The sequence below is a fragment of the Dipteris shenzhenensis genome, chromosome 2, assembly GCF_047967505.1.
Source record: "Dipteris shenzhenensis isolate YYH24624 ecotype China chromosome 2, Dip_SZ_1.0, whole genome shotgun sequence".
NCBI classification, from domain to species: Eukaryota; Viridiplantae; Streptophyta; class Polypodiopsida; order Gleicheniales; family Dipteridaceae; genus Dipteris; species Dipteris shenzhenensis.
In genome coordinates this window covers 60,327,091-60,348,536 of record NC_141597.1, presented here as the reverse complement: position 1 = coordinate 60,348,536, position 21,446 = coordinate 60,327,091, and the positions used below count along the sequence as shown (strand labels likewise).

Genomic DNA, 21,446 nt, shown 5'->3' with positions numbered 1-21,446 from the left:
GATGAAGGGCAGACTCAGCCATGACGAAGGCTAGCACTAAAGGAGAAGGCTAATAAAAAAGTAGTCCAAAATCTCTTCGTTCAAGCTACAACTGCTTGTGAAGTCTAAACGATTTCATTTTAGTCTCTCCCAAACAAGCATCTAAATCTAGCTGATAGGGCAACGCACCACTTAAGATAAAAAGAATCATCGCAATACCAGCACAAGGACAGTTCACTGATCAAACATTAATAAAAATATCATGACATCTTTTCAAGGAGCTGCACATACAAAAAGGCACTTATATATATCTAAGATGAATCCAGGAAGATGCCCGAACACATCCTCTAAAAGCACAACACAGTGACGTTTCAATCCCATGACAGTCACAAGGTTGAAAAGGATAAACTCCATCACAATAGCAGGACCAACCATAACATTCCCACCGACATCATCAGCATCCAAAGCTGGGTGTAGACCACCGTACAAACGCATGCTCTTACACGTATGTATCCCCATCAACATTGAATAAGCAAACAGCTTACATTTAAGGTAACCCTTGTAATATGCACTACAAAACAGTCAAACATGCCTATCATGCACTGTTTTGCATTGAGTGAAGGCATCGTCACCAAAGCACACTTCTTTTTTGTGCACAAATTCTATCCTAGTACAATATCAGCTATGCTAAAAAACAAGCCAACCCACCAAAAAGCAATAAACAGATTTTCTTGCCCGGATTCAGCCTTAGATCTGTAAGTCTCCTTTACAGAGATAATATATGGAAAAGATACTAATAAATTATGCTCAAAGGCTGGATACTAGATGACGTGATAAAAATCCTGCTGATTAACCCTAAAGCTATTAAGCAGGTACACATTTGATAGCATCCACATGATGGTAGCATGTAGAATGGTAATATCGATTCCATAGTAATCATGAGCTAATAGCTTTATGAAAGCGACACCATCAAATGACTGGATGTCATGCATTCGTATCCAAAACAGGACGATGAGTACAAACTTAATATATGATAGACCAATGGAGAAAGGAGTGGAACTTGCAAGTCACTTAAGGTGGTAAAACCCACAATCTTCTGAGCTGCCAATTGCGTCAAGCAAAGGCTGCCTTCCGAGCTGAGATAGGTTTGAATGATTCATCTACATAGAACTTTCCGGATGGAAGGATTTTCCACTTTTTTCAGACACCTTGCCATATGACCAAGTCAAGCATTGATATCATTTAGCACAGAAAACAAATGCTTTAATGAGCTTACATTGCTGCTTGACAAGCACTTACCTGCAATATCAAAGCGCTGTAATCCTTATCTTGACATTGCAGAGGACATCTGTACAACGTGCACACTCCCATACACCACCTGCACTGCTTCCCTTTCTTGCCTCTCATCAGGAAGCCTAAAACGAGTCCTGGTTCCACCAGACATGCATGACCAAATGTTTCGACAGTGAGCCAGGAACTTGACCAAGGAACCCAGTTGGCTGACCAAAAGTGTCTACCCCTCTGTACCAGAAGATCAGCAGCCTGACTCGTACAAGTCAAATGAGGGGATGGTACTCTTCACCATTGCAAACACGTAAATATCCACAAATGGCAAGGAGTGAGACGAATGAGCTTGAATAGATTCTATGTGTGACACCTAAGTCAGTACTTTACACTCCAACCGCAGCTGCACGAACAGTAGAGGGTACACTTTTAAGATAAATCAAACGATCCTTGGCCTTCTCGTATGGCATATAGCAATCTCTCCCGCATTACTTCCTGGAAGAAAATTGAGCACCATGGTTAAACATCGAAGTAGGAAGAATCTAAGAAACTTGTCATTTCTTCGACAAAGAGAGTGCTAACTAAGCATGACAGCTTCAGATAATTTGCACAGGTCATGACCTACCTTGCAAGAGTATGGAGGTAGCTTCAGATAGTTCGCACAGGTCATGACACTTGGCAGATCTCCATCTGCTAAAGTTGTTCCTAAAGCAGATGCTCCTGGTGGAGTTGAACCCAAAACAGCTGCTGCTCCACTCATTCCTGTTGGATGCTGCAGAACAAGCACCCACCAGGCTTCAGATTCCTGAAAAAAAATAGAGTAACAAAATTTTCCTTAACACCATACAAGAATAAATGCCGCCAATATACCTTCCGAACGATCGTGAGTTTTGGATTGAGTGCAGCAAGCCCTCCAGAAGGAAGCCGTGGGGCACCAGTAACAAAGCGCAGAAAAGCTCGTTGTTGCTCTGGGCTGAACTCCCCCATTATTTCTAGAAGCTGAACCAAAATTTTACAAAAGTAAAAACACAAAAGCACAACAATAGCCTGTATTCTAATACCCTGTGTCGGATCCACTTTCTAGGCACATTTAATATCCATGTTGTAAATGGGTGGTAACTCACATTTCTAATTGGTGGACTAGTAGCAGTATAGCCGTGGTCAAATTTCATGTGCTCCACGAGAGTCTCCAGCTGTAAATACATGATATCAACTTTCAATATCAGACAAATAAGATCAAAAGAATTGAAGCTTCAAAGCAGCAGATTAATCCATAGTGTCTGAGCAACTCACCACCCACAGCTCACGGCAACCACAAAGCAGAAAATCCAGCTCCTCTTCATTGAAGATCTGAAGTGATGAGATTTGGAAAACCTGCACAATAACAGAGTCATAGGACTAGTCAAACAACCATAGGACTAGTCAAACAACCATAAACAACCAGATATCTGCCCGACGATGGCCTACCCAAAGGTTTACTTTCCGCCCCTCGAGTCATTTACATAGTTCTTACACCTCGAATACTACCCACAGGCTTGATACGTCGTTGATCAGCCAACCAAAAACAAAATGGAATAGGCTCCACCTTTCTGACAGCAATATGATTCATAGTCTCATATGTCATTATATTGATTCCAGAGGCTAACGGTCTGGGTTCTCAACGGACAACATACCAGAGAACTAACATACCTTCGGCACTCATCCTTGATGAGTAATAAGGCCATCGTCATGGGGGCCTCCAAAATAATGCCAGAGTTTTCCCCAACAGAGAGCAAAGGGGTGTGGTGCCTTCACCCCCACACAACCGCAGTAAGGAAAGAAGAGGGGGAAGAGGAGTGCTCATAAATGGCCTCAAAGACTTCTTTAAGTGGCAGAGAGCTCCTCCAACGTATTTTAAGATGACACGGGTGTCAAGGCATTGTCTCTCATGCATAGAGATTTAGCCAAGAGTGCTCATAAATGGCCTCAGAGACGTCTTTAAGTGCCAAAGATCTCCTCCAATGTATTTTAAGGTAACACGGTTGCCAAGGCATTGTCTCTCATGCATAAAGGTTGTTCATAAAGCCAAAATCTGATCTCATTTCTCATGTTGCAGCCCTCCTCGAAGAGAAGACAACAGAGCTCACCAGCTCGCCTCACTCAACACCTCATCAAGATCTAGATGCCCCATCAGACCTCTTGCAACAATGCTTGGAGGTCACCTTTCGTGGAGCCCAGAGCAGAGGCCATCCCCCAATCAGGAAGCCAGAGAAACAGTCAAGAGCCCAGAACGTGGTGAGAGGGAACAACCAAGGCTGAGAAGCCCCAAGGAGGACCAAGCCACATTTGAAGGCTGCCCAACTCATCAAGGTAAAATTCCAAGATTTCAAGGGGACCGAGTGAAGATCCCTACAGCCATCTGCAAAGCTTTCTATGGATCAATGGAAGCAACAACCAAGGAAACTACTTCCCATGCACTCTAGTAAAGACTGCACAGAGGTAGTTCAATCAGTTTTCCGTTTGGTACTTCATAAACTGGAAGTACCATGTCTGAAGCTTTTCTCAAGAGATTCAGGCAAGAGATTAACAAGGAGGACGTCTACACCAAGTTGGAGGAAGGGTGAGGCTATACATGGGATAGACGATAGATTCCAAATGAATAAACCAGGAATTTCCTACTAGAAAGAGAAACCTAAAAACCTAATCCATATCATGGAGGCAAGTTTAAACAAAATCAGCCACAAATTGCAACATCCGGTTGGAAGCAGTTGAATCAACAAATCATCACAAGGTATAGAAGAGAGGGCTAATCCATTAGGCATGACGGAGCACACAAGCTTTTGGAGTGTCCTTCTCGGAAAGGAAGGGAACAAAGGGCTCGTCAGCCTGCAAGAGAAAAGGAGGCAGCCAACGTAAAACCATGTTGGAAGAGGAGGAGATAGCAGGCGGACGGAAAAAGTATGCTAGCAGTAACTAGTTCGGGGTAAAGTGAGATATTAGAAAGCAAGAATAGCAGAAATGGAAGCGAGAGAAAAGGACAAAGTCTCTCTTACTAGGAAGAGGGCATGGGAAGTGACATCTCCTGCAATCTCTCTCTATATAAATCAACGTCGATTTCCTTCTCTTTGGTTGGCTGGCAGTTCAGAAAATCTTGGCTAGAAAATCACACCCTCTCTCTCTCTCTCTCTCTCTCTCTCTCTCTCTCACACACACACACACAGCACTAGGGCCCAGGACAACAGTCAGGCTGGACCCCCCCAAAGGTCTTTATTCATTCAGAAAATCTGAGTACAAAGTGCAATTCAGCTCACAGGCTGCGTACAAAAATTAATACGTGAATCCCATTTTACAAAGAGCTCTCAGCTCACTTCTTTTGGCAATATGCCAAGTGTCAAAATATCTAACTAAGTCTTAGTTACACGTCTCAAAGGGCAAAAGTCTAGGGTCTTCGTAGCCCTCGGTCACATGGACTTAGGCGATCACTTGGCTACACGCTGGGCTCCGTAGAACTTAGGCGATCAACCCCTCTTAGAGCCGACAACCATTAATTAAAGCGCACATAGCCATGGCACCCATTAATTGTTAGCGCTTTTGCATGCAAAAGTCCAGGGTCTTCGTAGCCCTCGGTCACATGGACTTCTCCTGGCTACCCGCTGGGCTCCGTAGCACTTAGGCGATCAACCCCTCTTAGAACCGACAACCATTAATTAAAGCGCACATAGCCATGGCACCCATTAATCGTTAGCGCTTTTGCATGCAAATAAATCCTAGACTAGTCCTAGTCTTTGTGGGCGTACCCACCAAGCAAACATGTGCACATAAAACACTAACTCTTTGGTTGACCGAAGCCAATCCTTCTAGCCATAATTAAGGACTTTGACCAAGGGTCAAGGCGCCTTAATTAACGCCAATGATCTAAGTTGACAGAAGTCAGCCGGCTTTGGCCGAATCCAAAGTCTTGTTGACCGACGTCAACTCTTTCTGACCGGAGTCGGAGGTTCTTTGGCTAACCACAGTTGACCCTCTTGGTATAAGCCAAGTCTTCCTAACTGGGGTTAGGCAACAAGCTTACTTAACCGTGGATAAGTATCTTTGACCGAAGTCAATACTATTAAATATAAGTTTTTGAACATAATTAAATAAATGAAGAACTTTCCAATTCCACGAACTGACAAGATTCTAGATAGTTTAAAGGCAGCCAAAATTTTCAGCAGGATATATCTTAAGAGTGGTACCAACACGTCCGGATTGCCCCCCAAGACATCTACAAACAGCTTTTTGGACAACACAAGGACATTATGAATATTTGGTAGTTCCCTTAAGGTTGAGTAATGTTCCGGCTCTATTTAACGATATGATGAGCCGAATCATTCAAGAACACAAATCCTTTGTAGGAACATTCTTTGATGACATCATAGTGTTCAATAAGGATCAGGAGGAGCAGGGCTCGACTGTAGTGGCTGTTATTAATTGTCATTCAAAGTTATGAGTACAAGGTACAACAGGATCCTTTTATATGTACAGGCGTGCACACATCAATTACCACTTTGCGTGGTAGCAATAGACCATCTTGCTAAATTTACAAAGCCAATTAAAGGCTGATTAGACAAAAAACTAACTAAGTAATTGGCCTTTGTTGCTCATAATTTAGTTCAGCCTCCTTCAACTTCTTGCTCTCCTAAACTACTACATGTCCATCCTGTAAAATATTTGCTCTAACGCAACCACCACTAGCATAAGCTTGAACTACAAAGGTGTTCTAGGGTGGTGGTTGCAGAAGTGCCTACAACAGAAGCATTTTCGAGCGGTTCCTTGGCCTCCAGCACATCTATATCAGCTGTTTTTGGCATCAGAGACCTGCTACAGCATTCGGAGCTGTTCTAGGGAGTCGCCTGACCTATTTTTGCACTTTGGAGTGTCCTAGTGAGCCATTTTTAGGGTTTCAGACCTACTGCAGCACCTTGGGCAATTATCACGCCCACAAGTGCTCAACTCGTGGTTTATTTCTGCTTTTCGGGGCATATACCTACTGCTTTTTGATTCGGGTTCACATTTGGAGCACCACTAGGCCTCTATTTTTGTCCTCTTGCATACTCCACGTGGAGCCTCCAAGGTCATCCAAGCCTTTCTTCAACTGCCTTGCACTTGTGAAGGCTGCTGATCCATTTCAAAGCCCTAGACCAGCCTCTTCATTTGCTGGTTATCCATTTCAGCCTGCTGGTTTTGTTACCTCAGTTTGATACTATGGAGCCTCGTCCTCATGGTGAAGATTCTCAGCTAGGGATGAGCAGAATGACAAAGCAATGGCATTTATTAGCGCGAAGTTGGTCAACAAATTGCTTCATCACCTCCCTACTTCAGCCAAGGAGAACCTAGACAAGCTAAAGAATATAAATGCTACATCTACGGACCTGAGCAAGAAGCTTCATCTGCTGTGTTGCATGATCTATTCCTCTCTGAGGAGGAAGATGATGCTTAGTTCTATGTGTGTTTGTGTTGAGTCAAACAAAGCTTCTCAGCCTCGAGTTGTCCCTCTAAACTGCATGTATGTGGAGTCAATAAGAAGTACTCTGCCTTGGGTTGTCCCCCAAAAATGAATGTATTGTCTTTTACTTTGGTTTGATGGTATTGACCACCCAGCTCAAAGTAGGGGGGGGTGATGAGTGATGGTTTGCCCTTGCCGGTCGCAAGCTGACTGAGAAGTCGCTATCACACGAGAGGTGTAAGATAGTTGGACTTGCTCTTTGCAGTATTGTGGTGAAGGGGGCATTGGTCTACTCTTGTGTGTAAGGTCTCACACTCTTTGCTCTGAAGGGGGGTGTTGGAGATATCATAGCCAAAGAGTGTGGTGATGTGATGTGTTAGTGTGTAGTACTAGGTGATCTAGTACTAGTTCATGTGTGTGAGTCATGTGTGAGTGCCACGTGTCATTATGGGACTTATCCCATATGCACTAGGTGCTAATGTGTGAGTGAGTAGCCTATATAAGGCTTGTACTTCTCATGATTTTGAATAAGATAGCCTTTCATTATGTTTTCATTCATGTATCATTTCCTCACACCCTGACCCTCTCTCTCTTTCTCCACCATGTTTCTAATAGTTAGGCCCTTAAAATGCCCCACTAGAGGGGGGCATGGGGAAAACTCATTGGTTGGGTTTTAAAAATCACCCACTAAAGGGGGGGGCAAATGAAGAGAGGAACGCCATGGCATTCCCTATCCCTTGATGCTTTTGGCAAGCTTCTCCAGGGAGGAATTACTTGGAAGAATTGCAAGCGCCATACGAGAGGATGGCAGACGGGCTTCAATGGGGATTTGGCCACAACTGGGAAGCAGGCTCGAGGATTTAGACATACAGGATCCGCACGAGGGACTGTGCACTATTGCACGGACTGTACGGAGACTCCTTGGTAGCTATATGAAATCAGTACGCGTTGTTGTACGGCTGACAAATCAGATGCACACGTTGTTGTACAGATGCATTTGAGCAGGCTGGTTGTTGCCTTGACAGCGTGCATCTACGAAGCAGATAAGCTGCGTGCTCATCTCGACTATGTGCTCACCTCGAGTCAATTTTCGGCGACTTCTTTTGTTCAATGCTTCATTTAAAACTGCCTCTACATTTCAAAGCTGGACTGTGTAATTTTGCTTATTTTCTCTTTAAGCAGATGGATGTCCTTGTCGGCACTAGTGCCAGCTATGGAAGATTGTGTGGCTAAGTGGGGCGGCTAGTAACAATTTTCGGGCTATGTGCCTATGGTTGGCAGAGATAAATGCCATCGGCTCTGAATTGAACACAAGCATAATATATGGTTTGTAAGAACAATGAACACAGAGGCTATGCATGGGGCCATGTTGGCCAATGGGAGGTGGAATGTTCTAAATGCAAAAGCTATTGCAGCCCATGTGCAATCTTTATTTGCAAGGTCTCCCTAATGTTAAAGAAATACCAAAAAGGGGTGCCAAGGTTTGGGGCCAATCTTTGTTTCCCTCTTGAGTAGAAGCGCTCTAGCTCCCAAATTGTGTTTGTGTTATTTGCTGAATATATTATGTGAAAGCATTGGCTGGCTAGTTGTCTAATACCGCCCTCTTGTTGGCCTTTGAGGCTGGTTTCATGGTTCTATTGCCGGGACATCACCATCTTTCTTAAGGAGGTGAGCATGTGATAGTCTCTGGTGAAGTATTGCCTACTTTAATTGGATTCCAACAGAGAGAAATTCAGCAATATGTCTTTTACAGATAATGATTGCGATATGGAGGGGCAGTCCTCCTAGGATGAGCAAGAAGAGCAATCTATGCATGAGGGAGCATCCCAGGGTGACCAAAATTTTGAGGCACAGCAAGCTGTAAATCCTTTTGATGTGAGTGCTTCTCGGTCGAAAGGGTCAAAAGAGGCTGAAGATGCAAAGGATGATCATGCTATGTTTAAGGAACAGTTAATGAGTGCTGTGGGAACACTTATGCAAGCTCATGCACGACCCACGGTTCTTTGAGTTTATGCAAGCTCCTTTTGAGGTCTAAGGAGAGAAAGAGGCATTCTCATGCAAAAGAGCCTAGTGGAGTCCAAAAGCAGTCACTTGGTGTGATCCCATTGAATGGACAGCCCTCAGGGTGCTACATTCCAGCGATCTTTCCATGGTGCTGGTATGGATATACATGGCCAAGGGAATAATTTCCAGAATGTAATCAGGGTATTTTGGTGGTGGTTCAATGTTCCTGGTCAAGCTGTAGATGTTCCTAGGATGCTTGGAAACTACTCCGTGGGATCTCAGCCCAGTATGTAAAGAATGCAAGGGAATGTATCTAGGGGTATGCAGCCTGGAATGCCTAACAGAATGTATGGCATTATTGGCATGCAGCCAGGAATGCAAGGGGAAATGTCAGGGAATTTCCAAGCTCCCACAGGTATGTTTCGTATGGCTGGGGCTGGCTTGGCAAATCCTCTAATGGGTAGTGTAGGACATTGCTGGAGGGACTGCTATGGATCCTCCATTTTTGCACCCACCTGTCTATGACAATCCGACACCCAAAAGGAAGGTAAAGGATTACAAGGAAGGTGGGGTGACACAACCACGATCACGAATCCGGACCTGCACACAAGCACAAACAACCGATCATAGAACCACAAAGAGAGGCGTAGGAATGCTCACCACCCAACCATGATGCTCACAGGTCCAAGACCCATAGAATCCGAGCATCCCCTTGAGCCACACGCTGGGCTGCTGGAACGAACATCTACATCCAATCACTCATCAACAATCTGGACGTCCCATACCACCAGGAGGCGTCCTTAGGGCCTCAGGACCGCGCTAGGGATCCACGCTGCGCTAGAAAGCAGGTGCGCATCCGCAACACAATCCAGGATCCAGACCAGCAAGGGGGAGCTAGCCCTCCTCTGACTTGCATCCATGAAAACAAAACCCCTGGGCTCCTTATATAGGCTCTAGCCCAGAGCTGCTAAAAAATAGTATAAATCCTAACTCGTCCATTGCCCTTGCAACCCAACTTGAGAATCGCCTACCTACTCCTAGCATCCCCGCAAGCTATCAAATCTAGTCCTGTGTGCCTAAGCACACGTCAGATTCGATCCATGCACATGACGTACTCCCCTTCCTCTAAGAAGACAATTCAGAAACTATGTCTAAAGGTTGGTCAATGTCTCCCATGTAGAGTCCTCCTCGACACGATCCTTCCACTTAGTCTTCTATTCCGTGATCGTAACTTGACGTTCACGAAAGCCAAGAATACTTTCTGGTTCGTGCGGTACGAAGGTCAAATCTTAAATCTCTATAAGTTCTTGAAGAGTGACTACCCGATTCTCAACACCCAATACTTCCTTCAATCTACTGACATGGAAGACTAGATGAATTCTTACACTAGGAGGCAAATTCCAGTTCAGATGCAACTTGGCCAATTCTTCGGATAAACCTTGAATGGAGCAAGGGGATAATTTTCTAGCCTGACCAGTACTTAGGCTCTCGGATTCCTTGGGAATACGCAAATATACCATCGTTCCAATAGAGAACTCTCTAGGAGAACGATATCTATTAGCATAAAATATGTCCTTCTAATAGACTCCTTGGCAAACTGCAATGAGAATGTCTTTGCAAGATCGTTCTTGATTCCCTTGAATCCAACCATTACTGGTGACTGAAAATCGATCCACATTGCGATCCCAAAACTGCTTCCCAGCTGGAAGTTGCACCTCATGACAAAATATGAAGAGGGGAGAGGAGAAGAGAGGAGATGAGGAGAGAGGACACAACTAGAGAGCACACCACAAATGACTAACTGTACACTAGATTTAGTTGAAAAAATAGAATATATATAAACCCATTTAAGGTTAAGGCTAGGAGATCTAACCCTTTCCTTTATAGCACTCTATTGGGTTAGTGCTATGCACATATGATCACATGATGGTGCTATGCACACGTGATGAAATGATGTTGAGCGTGAACTCTCAACACCTTCCCTCAAGATCAACATCATGAAGTAGGCCATCCCTCAAGAAGATGATTCTCGAGAATCGAAGAAGGACTGAGCATTACATTCCATCACACCTCTTTAATGGGAATGTCCTTCCTCTGCGTCAAACCAAGAGCTAGCCGGTGTTTCTCGAATAGCTCTTTACCAAGTGGTTTGGTAAAGATGTCTGCGACATTCTCTTTGCTATCACAATGCTGTAGTGTGATGTCACCAAGTAACACTCTTTCTCTGATGAAGTGCTCTCTGACATCAATGTGCTTTGTCTTGGAATGATATACTGGATTCTTAGCCAATGTTTGAGCCGATTGATTATCACATTATATTATTATTGGCTTTGACTCATCAAAGTAATATGTTTCTGACACAAGTCTTCTGAGCCATATAGCCTCACATGCACCTATAGTAAGTGCCCTATATTCTGCTTCAGTCGAAGACAAAGAAACAGTTGGTTGTTTGTTTAACAATCATGATATAGCACCTTGACCAAGAAAAAATGCATATTCCTGTGTCGATCTCCTGGTCTCATGATCTCCAGCATAGTTACTGTCACAGTATCCATGCAACCGTGGATGACTTCCTCTGTATTCTATCCCAAACTGTCTTGTACCTCTGATGTATCTCAAGACTCTTTTGGCTGCATTCCAATCAGACTGTTTTGGATTTGTCATAAACTGTGCAAATAAGTATTTGACCGTGTGATAGTCAGATATATAAGAGATCCGATGAGCTGTCATTGACTGTAGGCTTTTCTGAATCTTTAGTAAGTTTCAAACTCTGTTCCATGGGAGTGGCTGCAATCTTGCAATCTGCCATATGAAACTTCTTCAGGAGACTGTCAGCATACTTGCGCTGACTCATGAATGTGCTATCTGAATCTCTCCAGAACTCAATTCCAAGACAATAGTGCCGAAGTCCAAGATCTTTCATGTCGAGCCTCTACAGATAAGTCTTGTTTCAGTTTTCTGATGAAGCTATCCTTGCTTCTTGTCACAATGAGATCATCTACGTACAAAATTGCAATAGTAATGTCTTCCCCTTGAATTTTGTAGTAGAGAGTATGATCTGCATTGGACTTCATGCATCCCAGATCAACAAAATACTTGTCGATTTTACTGTACCAACTTCTGGATGCTTGCTTTAAGCCGTAGAGACTCTTTTTGAGATGGCAAACCTTATTCTTTTTTTATGGTTCAACATAACCTACTGGTTATTGCATGTAGACTTTCTCATCTAGGTAACCATTAAGAAATGCATTCTTGACATCGAGTTGATACACAATCCATCTGCTGAGTATCGCTAGTGATATCAAGAACCGTATGGAATCCATCTTTGCTACTAGAGCATAAGTCTCATCATAGTTTTAACCATATTGCTATGCAAATCCTTTTGCAACTAGTCTGGCTTTGTTTCTTTGAATACTTCCATCTGGATTATACTTCACTTTGTATATCCATTTGTTTGCTATGGCCTTCTTTCCTGGTGGAAGATCGCATAATTCCCAAGTATTATTCTTATACAAAGCATCCATTTTTTCATTCATAGCAATTTACCATTCTCGCTTGTCTACTACGTCTTCGAAGTGCATTGGCTCTTCTGTAACCATGATGGTAGTCAAAAGAGCATAGTTGGTGATTTTCACCTAAATTGCTTTGCCTTTCTGAGCATATGTCAATCTGGCTGGAGGTCTGCTTTCCCTAGTAGACCGTCTGAGCTGTTGTGGCTCTGCTTGGGGTATTGCTGGCAATTCTTGCTCTTCTTTATCAACCTATTTTGTAGATGACTGTGAAGTCGATACTTCTATCTCTTGTGTATTTGAGGTTTTTCATTCTGATTCCTCATCGAAGATTACATCTCTGGGGATAATGACCTTGCGGTTGAAGAAATCATACAACTTGTATGCTTTGCTTTCTTCACTGTAGCCAACCATGATGCATTTGCGTGACTTCGCATCCAATTTCTTGCGATGATCATCATGTATGTGGGCATATGCTATGCAACCAAATATGCGGAGATGCCCAATGTGTCGTTTGTGTCCAGTGAATGCTTCATAAGGAGTCATACCCTGTATTGATTCGGTAGGAAGCCGATTAAGCAAATAGTTTACAGTGGCTATTGCTTCTGTCCAATACTGATTCGAAAGATGCTTCTCACTAAGCATTACTCTAGCACTGTCTGCTAAAGTCCCATTCTTCCTTTCAGCTCTTGCATTCTGCTGAGGAGTATCTGCACAAGTGAATTATCTTCGAATATCGTGATTTTTACAAAAGTTCATGAATGTTGAAGACACGTATTCACCTCCTCTATCTGATCTCATGACTTTAATCTTTCTGCCTGTCTGATTTTCTACCATGGCTTTGAATTCTTGAAATTTGAAAAAGACTTGAGATTTCTCTTTCAGAAAGTAGACCCAACAATATTTGCTGTAGTCATCGATGAAAGTCAAGTAATAAAGTGAACCATTGATACTGCGGGTCTAGACATAACCCCATACATCTGTATGAATCAAATCAAGAATACCTCGCGCACGAGAGGTACTTCTGCCAAAGTTGGTTCGCTTTTGTTTACCAAAGCAGCATGCTTCGCAAACCTTTCCAAGAAAGTGTAGCTTGGGAATCCCAATTGCCATATTCTAATTCCTGAGATCTAACAAGTACTTGAAGTTGACATGACCATATCTCTTGGGTCATTTTGCAAATAGTGACATCTATTGCGGTTGAGCTGACATGGCATGCTTTTCTGGTACTATAGCTAGCATTCTGTATAAGCGTCCTTCCTTGACACCTTTTGCTACTAGCTGACATCTTCTAGATTTGTCTCTAATAGTCCATTCATCTCCATCGAAGATGACTGGATAGTTGTGTTCCGTCGTTTGTCCTACTGACAAAAGGTTCTTGCTGAGTTTCGAAACATAGAGCACATCTCTCACCAATCCTTTCATACCAATGAAATTATTCATAGAGATAACACATGTCCCTTGAATTGGATTCGGTGTAGTGTCTGCTGTGTAGATGATATTTTTCTGACCTTCTAATGGTTTCATCTCTGTGAACCATTCCTGATGATTTGTCATGTGAGATGATGCACCACTGTCGATATACCAAGGAGCACCACTGTCGATATACCAAGGATCATGTTCCACTTGGTCGACTTGATAGCTGAAATCCTCTTTGGGATTGTAATCAGTGTCTAGGTATACTGTATTAGTTTGCTGCATTTCCCCACTTGCAAGAAACATATTCCCATGTTCATTTGCAAAATGACTGTAACTAGGATATCCACCACAATGATTTCCTCTGTCGCAAAAATTTTCTCAATTACTGCTGGATTGACCGCCTTGGTCGTACTGCTTCTTGCGGCAATCTCTTTCATAGTGTCCAAACTTATGACAGTAGTTGCACTGGATATTTGACACGTTGATGGATGCATTTCCTCGTTCTTGAAATCTTCCTCGGTTGGAATAATTTCTTCTTTGCTGATTCTGATGCTGCTGAGGATGATGCTGACTTTGATTTTGTTGCTGATGATGATCACTTCTCTAGTATGATCTACCTCTGCCTCTACCTCCGCCTCTGTCTGAAGCTATGAACGCCTGATCATTAGAATGACCTTTACGTGCTTGGATGGCCTGAGTCCTGAGTTCTTCACCAAGTAGGACTGACTGAAGTTCTTCCAGTGTCGAAATTTACCGTTGGATGGCAATACTCTGGACTAGATTCTCGTATCCCTCTCCTAGTCCATTCAGGATTACTTGAACCATTTCTGCGGGATTCATAGTCTCTCCTACTGCTGCGAGTTGATTGTTGTAGTCTTTTATCCGGAGTACATAAGCATGACCGATTTCTCTGCTATTGCGGAAACTCTGATTGATTTGGTTTCTCAGTGTGAGAATCCTGGAAGTGTTCTTCGACTCATAGAGAGCTGCGAACATATCCCATGCTTCTTTCGATGTCTTGACTATGTTGAACTGTCCTAGCATGACATCTTCCACATTATGCTTGATCAAATGATAAGCGTACTTGTCTTTCTTATCCCATTCTCCCTGAGCTCGGACAATGACAAGATCTGCTACTGGTGCGAAAACTGTTTGTGTAGCTATAGATTCCGTTGTAGATCTTGTTGCTAGTGCTGTGATAACAGGTGGAGTAAAGCTGGCTGGATCGTCCAATGGTCTAGGTGTAGATCCATCGACATACTCCCATTTGTCCTGAAGTACTAGAATGGTCTCCATTCAGTATTTCCATGTACCGTAATTGGAGTTGTCTAGCTTAGCAAATGCCTCCAGATTGAGGTTGCTAGTCGTAGACAAGGTGCAAGAAATGTACTCAAACTGTCATGAAAAATCTCTATATGAATCAACTACAAAAACACTGACTGCGGCGAGTGAAATCTCTAAACTGTCGGTGAAGATAGAACTGCAACATATAAAATCAGATGTGTTACAAGCTTATGACAAATGATGCCGGGAATAGCCAAGAGGCTTTACAAGACTAAAATGATGTGCACAATGCCGTGAAATAGCCGTGTAGGCTTTACAATGGTGGCATGTGTGTGAAATCAAATGCTATCTGCCCACTGAACAATCGACAATGCCTCTGAACTCTAAAGTCTGCTCACTGAACTAATGGAAAGTCAAGTTTCAGATAATCACATGATGTGAAACCGTATGTGAGCGTATGGATTGACTCCGAGTAGGTACTAGTCGGAAATTTCGAGCATGGCTTAGATTGGCAACTTGGGAAAATTCAAAGCGTCCCCTCTATGGCGATCTAGTCTACTCTGATCTAGATCTATATCAACCGTCGATCGAAGAAAGAACAGCAAATAATTCATTTTCTTTTGTTCTTTTTTAAAATGCTGATGTAGAGACTGATGTGCATGTAGGAAGTGGATTTGTCAACGAGGCTCAAATGTGAGTGTAACTTGCATCGAAATATCTTTGGGGATGCTCCAAAAAGAAAAGTCGCTCATTTTTTCGTGCTCTACGCGCTCGTCACATCATGCGCTGACGTGGTAGCTAAGCTGACAAGACTGACGTGTCACTGAGGATCAGTTTGATGACGTGGCACCCAAGTTGATGACATGGCAGATCACATAAGGGTTGCCACGTTGCAAAAATCTAACCAACCCACTTAACTGGGATTTACTTGACTTAACCACAGTTAGGGACCCAACCTTATCTGCCATGTGACAGATGGTGGGTTAGAGAGAGACTTTTAGAGAGAGAGAGAGCTCTCTCTGTGTGGGAGATGGCCGTGGGAGTTCATCTCACAGTGCATCTCAAGTTGAAACGATGAATCGAGATGGCGGTCATTTGAAGGACTGGAGAGCATCGCAGAGGGATATGTCGTCCGATGAAGAGAGCTCGATGATGGAGAGGCTGGCCGTTGAGCGCTGGTCGGGCTGCGTTGAAGGAGAGTGCTTGGCGTGTTGCAGGGTTGCTCAGTTGCATGGAGGCCGTTGGTCGTGATGAGCTCGACTGCCCGGGTGAGATGCTACTGGGCGTCGTCTGTGGGCCGCAGTAGATCGCTAAGCCCGTGAGATATGGCTACCTTGAGGTCGACGTGCAAGTCGTCGTTGGCTGGAGCCTTGTGGGCGTGTGTGCGCGGATGTCCAAACCCGAGACACCAAGAACCCAGCAAGGAGACTATTGCATGGGTTTGTGGCCGTGGCTGTGTGCGGACGTTTGGTGTAGAAGCTTGTTCACGGGCTATGGAGCGGACGGACTAGAGCTGAGCAATGCAGCGTGGCAAGGACGACAGGCACCCACCAAGCATCGATGGATTTGACAATGGCCGCAGCAAGTAGCGTTGTAGCCCAATATGGGAAATGGTTCCGTCAACGAGATTGGAAGGGAGCTGGTCAGTTCGTTCGACGGGACTGGAAAGGAGGTGGTCAACGAGCAAAGTTTGCCATACGGGCAAAGTGGGTACTCAAGGTTTGGCGCTGGACAGCAGTGCGTTGCAGCCCGCTATCCTCATAGTTGATTTTGAAGCTGGTCATCGACACTGGATTGCTCCCTCTTGTAGTTGGTCTACGTTATCTTTGGTTGACGCTGAACTGCTTCTGCTTCCATGAAGTCCGGTAGAGAATGAGAAGCACAAGGCCCTAGGAAGGAGCTCTGATACCAATGTAGTGAAGGGGGAAGGGCAGATTTGGAGATGGAAAGAGAATAGCAGAAGGAGAGAGAGAGGGGGAGGAGAGAGAGAGAGTGTGTGAGCGTAGGCAGCAGAAAGCAGGAAGGAGGAGGGAGAGTAGATAGGATTAGATGTCACATCCAAAAGGTACCATACAAATCATTAGGGGCTGACTTATATAGTCCCCCTTCTTTCTCCTATCTTACCACCAATTTCCCTTCTGTTTCCCCACCTATTTCCCACCTAATTCCCTGCAATTTCCCACCTTCATTACACAGAATGCAATCCAGTATCAAAACTAATGCTGACTATCCATCACTATACTTCGTGCTTTAATTAAGTCCATGAACAACTATTCTGCTTGATGGAGTTTCAAAAGTCAACATGCACAGCATCCTTGATTCAGTCTCTAGTGTGTAAATCAAGCGTTAACACATGCAAGTAGCAAAAAACTGCCTTTCCCGCATCCAGTAGCCATGGCACATAATTCTGTGAGGTCAGAAAGGGAAAGGCTAAAAACCTGGTTAAATCCAGCTCGAAAAGCATCCATTTGAGGGGCGATCCCTGTTTTTACAGTGGCATTTACTACAAGGGATATATACTCTTCAAGGTTTTCAAGATTAACCTGCAGTAAGAACATCCATAAGATAAAGCATAATCATCTCAGAAGGAGACAACAGCAGCACAACCATCCACTGTTGCATACCCCAATGTTCTGTCCGCCTGGCTTGAGCAGATACTCTGGGTATCCTGGAAGAGTGAAATCGAGACAAAGATCTTCAATCTTGGTATCGTGGAAGCACAATGCCTGCAGGGTTTGCCTGTTATCCCCCTGCAACTCCAGATACTGCTTTCTACGTACAAGGTTTTGCATTTCTTCGAGAGTTCTTCCAAGCTCAAGATCGAAAGACTTGATATCATAAAGATCAAGCTCCTGCATGAAAGAAATTCTCAAAATCATATGAAGCCCTACTGACGAGAAAGGTGACAATGATCTCTCCCAACTCAAGAGAAGGTTCCCTTAGGACAAACCACAAATTAGGAAAGCATTCATCGTACAATTTGCTCTTTGTTTCTCATCCCCTGATGATTCCGTATTGGCAAGCTGAGGTTCATAAAACTCACCCGCCCAAGCATCAGTTTGTAGAAAGCAGTTGACAATGGTAAGTCCAAAAGACGACCATCTTGAAGAGCTTTGCTCATTGCTCGGCCTAGCAGACGAAAATGTTCAACCACTTTGGCATGTTTGCTATCACTGGAACTTTCCAAATTAGTTGGCCATGGACGCGGAAATAAACCATATGGAGCTTGTACATAATCCCCATGTTCAGAAAATGGTCCATTGCTTGCCCCGTGATCCTGAGGCACTGCAGTACTATCATCTAGACTTTCAGAGTCAGCATCTTGCATGTCAATATCACCTGATAAACCATCATCTATCCTGCCTGTAGCCGAACCTGTCCGCCACATATCTAGGGAAGCTTTTTGTAGATCATGACTCAATAAAGTGTAAAACTCCAGTGTTGGCCCCAATCCAGTACCTACCTCCCCAAAATATTCCACTTCCAGAACAGCTTTATGACCAGAATAAAGCTCCATGACCTTTGCAGCAGAGTCCAAAATCCGATTTCTTGAGACTCGAACTTTTTGACGTTGCAGTCTACCAACACGAATTTCCCTGTCATTTGAGGCAGTTGGATTATCTGCACTCTGCTGCTGCTGCAAACGTTGAAGTGCTCGAGATAAACCAAAAGCCGTGGAATAAAAATATTGTCTTCGAGTCTCAAAAGGGAACAAGAAAGGGCAAGCTCTAGTCAGCTGGTAACACCATGCAGGCAAACCACCACTGCACAAAGCCAGAGCATCTTGCATTTGGCGAGTCAGCTTTGGGGTTAGCTTACTACTAAGGAACTCTTCCTGAGAGACAAGAGGCCCTGATACCCTCATCTGACTCAATTGCCCAATTTTTCCTTCTGCATATGCATCAGAGACTATTTCAGCACGCAAGCGAGGAGCAAGACGATTCAATCCATCCAACACACGAAGCAAAAGCAGAATGTTATATGTTGAGTTCGATTTATCCAAATCACATGGTAGCTCTCCTTGCAAGACACTGTCTAGCAGTGAAGCTTGTTGCCATGAGTTCTCTGCCCCAGAACCACTAGTACCATTGGCAGCTGCATTTGTTTGAGCTACTATAATGGGTTTTGGAGATGAGCTGCTAGAAGTCCCCATAGAAACCTTGTCAGAGGTACAGTCAGCCCTCTGATAGCTGATTGTATATACTTCATCCCAGAGCCTCCTACCTTCCCCTGACGAGTAGTCCGGACCAGTAAACCTCTCCTCATCATCCTCATCTGCAACTGCCTGACGCTGGATTGCTTGGAAAATTGTTAGAGACCTGTTAAGTGACTTTCCACCTAAAGAAAAAGCAAGCCTTGCAGGTACACTGGAGTTTGATCCTAATGATGCCAAAGAGCGACGGTCCCTACCAGCTCGTAAGCCTTTCCCACTTGCTGATGCAAGTCCAGCCATAGCTGCAGCAGCAAAAGACAAGGAGTTCTTGGAACCTAGAGAAGCCCCTGTCCTCAACTCATTTGTCTCTAGTCCCCCTGTAACTATGGCTGCCCTATTACCCAAGTGAATCCCTGCAACACCAGAACTAAAGCCAGTTGGCTGTGATGGTGTTTCACCTGTGTTTGCACTTGTTGAAGCCCCATTTCCAACCACCGCACCATCTCCCAGCCGCACATCATGCACCCTTTCACCAACACACACTGGAGTGGGCTCTTCGCCAAAAACCTTCAAGAAAGCATTAATGCAAAAGCTTAAGTCAAACTGCATCACAATAAAGAGCTTGTGTGCCTCTATGTGCGTGTGTGAGAGTGTGTGTGCACGCGCGCGCGTGTGTGTGTGTGTTACACTTAAAAAAAGTGTGCGTGTGAGTAAGAGAGAGAGAGAGAGAGAGAGAGAGAGAGAGGAGGCGGCGGGGAAAAAAGGCTAAAAAATAGCGTATGTCTATGAGCCCTAGAGATTTTCATTTTAAACCAAAATTTGTGAAAGCTATGCTTGAGCATCAAATCACACATGGTATATTTGGAGACAAAATCATTTGAATCCCCTCTTAGCTCATAGGTTTGTGTATACTTATGAGCCATAGCAATCTAGCTTATTGTTCTCAATAACTGCCTAGTTTTAAATGACCCAAGATGATCCCGGCCTAATGCAACATCTGATGCAACTCAATCTCCAATCTAAAGGAGGAAGTTCACAAACCGATGCCTGGCACAGCCAAGCTGCCAAGAGTGTCTGAAAAGTCTACATAATACTGCCCTAAAGCATATAAAGGACGTGAACTACATGAAAGACCCACCCCCTACCCTTCCTTCAGCATCTGTGGCCTCAGAGGGTTCATATGCTATCCTTGAATTGGATTACATGAATCAACCTGCTCCTCACCTGTTAGCTCCGTTCCAGCCCACCTCCTTGCTTCCTTCCCTGAGGGGAGGACTACCCATGAGGCATACATATGCGATGAAAGCATCCGTCCTGAGTGCTATAAACCCGGCATGTGTAGACAGGCAGAAGATATTTTTCTCATCTGTGGTTATAGAGAGGTTCAATAATATGTTATCTTAATGCTCCTTTAAGAGTTGACATTTCAATTATAAAAATATTTGAGTGGTGGAAAAGGAGGCTGAAGGAAAATTGTGGGACTGGCATGGAGTATTGTTTAAGTTGGAATGCAAGGCTCTTGATGATTCAACCCATATTGTCTACTTCAACCATCTATTTGGCTTCAGTGCAAAAGTTTTTGAAATCTCATTGTTGGGATGAAGTTGAGAAATATTTCAAGAATTTTCTTTGGGTTAAGGATGATCTGGCAAGAAAACCCATATTAGAATGAGCCTAGAATGCTTTTGAAGACTCCAAAGTCTCATGGAGGTTTTGTCTATTTGATGTCATGTTGAGAAATCTAGCATTGTTGAGTGAGTGGTTTCCAAAAATCTTGGGTTGATGTTACTAAATTGTCTCTATAAGGAATTCAAAGCATACATATAGGCTCTTGGTGGAATGTGGATTAGTACACCAATTTATCCTCATAGGTTGGACATCATTGCAAGTCCAGGTGTGGCATGGAAAACCTTGGGTCCCTTGCTCATTTGTAAAGGGAGATCATATTTAAGACGAGATTCAAGCTTATTGGAGAATTTTTTGGTAGAGTATAGCTTGGAACTTAAATGATGTTCCTTTAGCCATGATTGATACTAGGTGTAATAGGATATGCTAAACAAGGGTTATTGTGCCTCACCCCTCGCTCAGTGTTGACCACTCACACCTAGCTTTTAGCAACTCAACTACCATGCCAGCCACATAGAGAGCCTCTCCCACACCCACCCGTGTCCAGGTCCACTTTGACCATGCTCTTGATCCAGTCTACGTGAGCCATTTAGCCTGTGAGCTCCTGGATCTACTTAGAGATGATGCAGACCTCACCCTGGCTTCGGATATCATTGTCTTAGTGATACAGAACATTACGGATAGATCTTTCCCCACCGCTCGATCCGCAGCACATGCCCGACAC

General features: G+C 43.9%; 1 protein-coding gene across 3 annotated transcripts in view; it reads right to left on the bottom strand.

The window, feature by feature from the left end:
• Positions 1 to 772: 772 nt before the first annotated feature.
• Positions 773 to 21,446, bottom strand: part of KAK (HECT ubiquitin protein ligase family protein KAK) — a 67,981-nt gene continuing 47,307 nt past the window's right edge. For 2 of the 3 annotated variants that reach the window (XM_087390028.1, XM_087390038.1), the window contains exons 10-17: positions 17,987 to 19,663; positions 17,568 to 17,795; positions 17,382 to 17,486; positions 2,557 to 2,637; positions 2,388 to 2,456; positions 2,134 to 2,262; positions 1,889 to 2,035; positions 773 to 1,758 (exon numbers count right to left, since the gene is read on the bottom strand). In XM_087390028.1, coding sequence (XP_087246154.1) covers positions 1,693 to 1,758; positions 1,889 to 2,035; positions 2,134 to 2,262; positions 2,388 to 2,456; positions 2,557 to 2,637; positions 17,382 to 17,486; positions 17,568 to 17,795; positions 17,987 to 19,663 — 2,502 coding nt within the window. In that variant the 3' untranslated portion in view covers positions 773 to 1,692. The remainder of the gene's footprint in view (positions 1,759 to 1,888; positions 2,036 to 2,133; positions 2,263 to 2,387; positions 2,457 to 2,556; positions 2,638 to 17,381; positions 17,487 to 17,567; positions 17,796 to 17,986; positions 19,664 to 21,446) is intronic. The other variant, XR_015542643.1, reaches the window with a different exon arrangement.